This window comes from Otolemur garnettii, unplaced genomic scaffold (genome assembly GCF_000181295.1).
Source record: "Otolemur garnettii isolate 467f Iridium unplaced genomic scaffold, OtoGar3 scaffold00008, whole genome shotgun sequence".
In the NCBI taxonomy this organism is placed as follows: Eukaryota; Metazoa; Chordata; class Mammalia; order Primates; family Galagidae; genus Otolemur; species Otolemur garnettii.
In genome coordinates this window covers 7923578-7924671 of record NW_003852403.1, presented here as the reverse complement: position 1 = coordinate 7924671, position 1094 = coordinate 7923578, and the positions used below count along the sequence as shown (strand labels likewise).

The 1094-nt window shown below is 48.1% G+C and overlaps 1 protein-coding gene across 1 annotated transcript in view; it reads right to left on the bottom strand.

The window, feature by feature from the left end:
* The window catches only part of DLG5 (discs large MAGUK scaffold protein 5), a 150445-nt gene that overhangs the window by 46637 nt on the left and 102714 nt on the right, over positions 1 to 1094 (bottom strand). The window contains exons 11-12 of the mRNA XM_003783744.3: positions 858 to 982; positions 13 to 188 (exon numbers count right to left, since the gene is read on the bottom strand). Coding sequence (XP_003783792.2) covers positions 13 to 188; positions 858 to 982 — 301 coding nt within the window. The remainder of the gene's footprint in view (positions 1 to 12; positions 189 to 857; positions 983 to 1094) is intronic.

Below are 1094 nucleotides of genomic sequence, written 5' to 3'. Positions count from 1 at the left end.
CAGGCCTGCTACCTTTCTGTCCACTGAGGTTGATGTGCAGCGGCGTCACCACCTTCCCACCCAGAGACTTCCTCCGCCGCACAACCATGTTGATGGCCCCCTCTCCGTTAAGCAGAGCCTTGATGGCCTGCTTCTTGTCCTTGTTGATGAGGTCCACGTCATTGATCCTCAGCAGCCAGTCATTAACCCTGAGGAGCAACACAGCCAGGTTAGCACCCTTGCAGGCCTTGGTGCCAGTGGGTAGCTATTCAAAGGACCAACTGCCAAAAGGCAGGTGCCCCACGTACATGTTCAGAAAGATTTCCTCTTCTAGGAGTGTGTAAATTTGCAGAAGTGGAGGTTAGATAGGCTGGGTTGAAATCCTGGCTCTACCACTTACTAGCTATGTGACCTACCCACCCCTAGCCTCAGTGTCCTCATCTGTAAAATGGGGGCAATAATCATACCTACATCACAGGATTGTAAAGATCAATTCATTAGTTTATATAAAGTGCTTAAACCATTACTCAGTACAGTCAGCACTGTATCAGGGTTAGTTATTTAATCATCCTCACTATTTCATTAAATGAGCGTGTACTGCACCTCCTAGGCTCTCACACATACCACCTAAGTCCTACCCTACCCAGAGAAGCAAAAGATAGCACCTGCTAACTGGAGAAAAACCAGACTCAGAGGAAACTGAGAAGCAGAGAGTATCCTTTCAGAGCCATATTAGCACTTGTGACTGCAGGCCTTGGACAGACTCTGTGAGCCCCCAGAAGCCCTGATGCACAACTGCTATCTGACTCTCTGCAAGGTGCCCTGTGCTGGATGAAAGGGCCTCACCATCCCTCCCAAGCCAGGGCCTCAATTCTTACCTTAAGCGACCATCAGCAATGCTTCCTTTGTCTACTTTAGTGACAAATATACCACAGTCCCCAGGAAAACAAGGCTCATTCACACCTTCTGCCATCTCAAACCCCAGCGCCTTCAAGTCTATCTCCTGTAAAAACAGCCACAATAGCAGTAAACTTCACAAACCAGTGATGAGAAGCATTTTAAGCCCCTAAGCCATTCACTCCAATGTGGGTGACTATTCTTTCATCTTGTCTGAT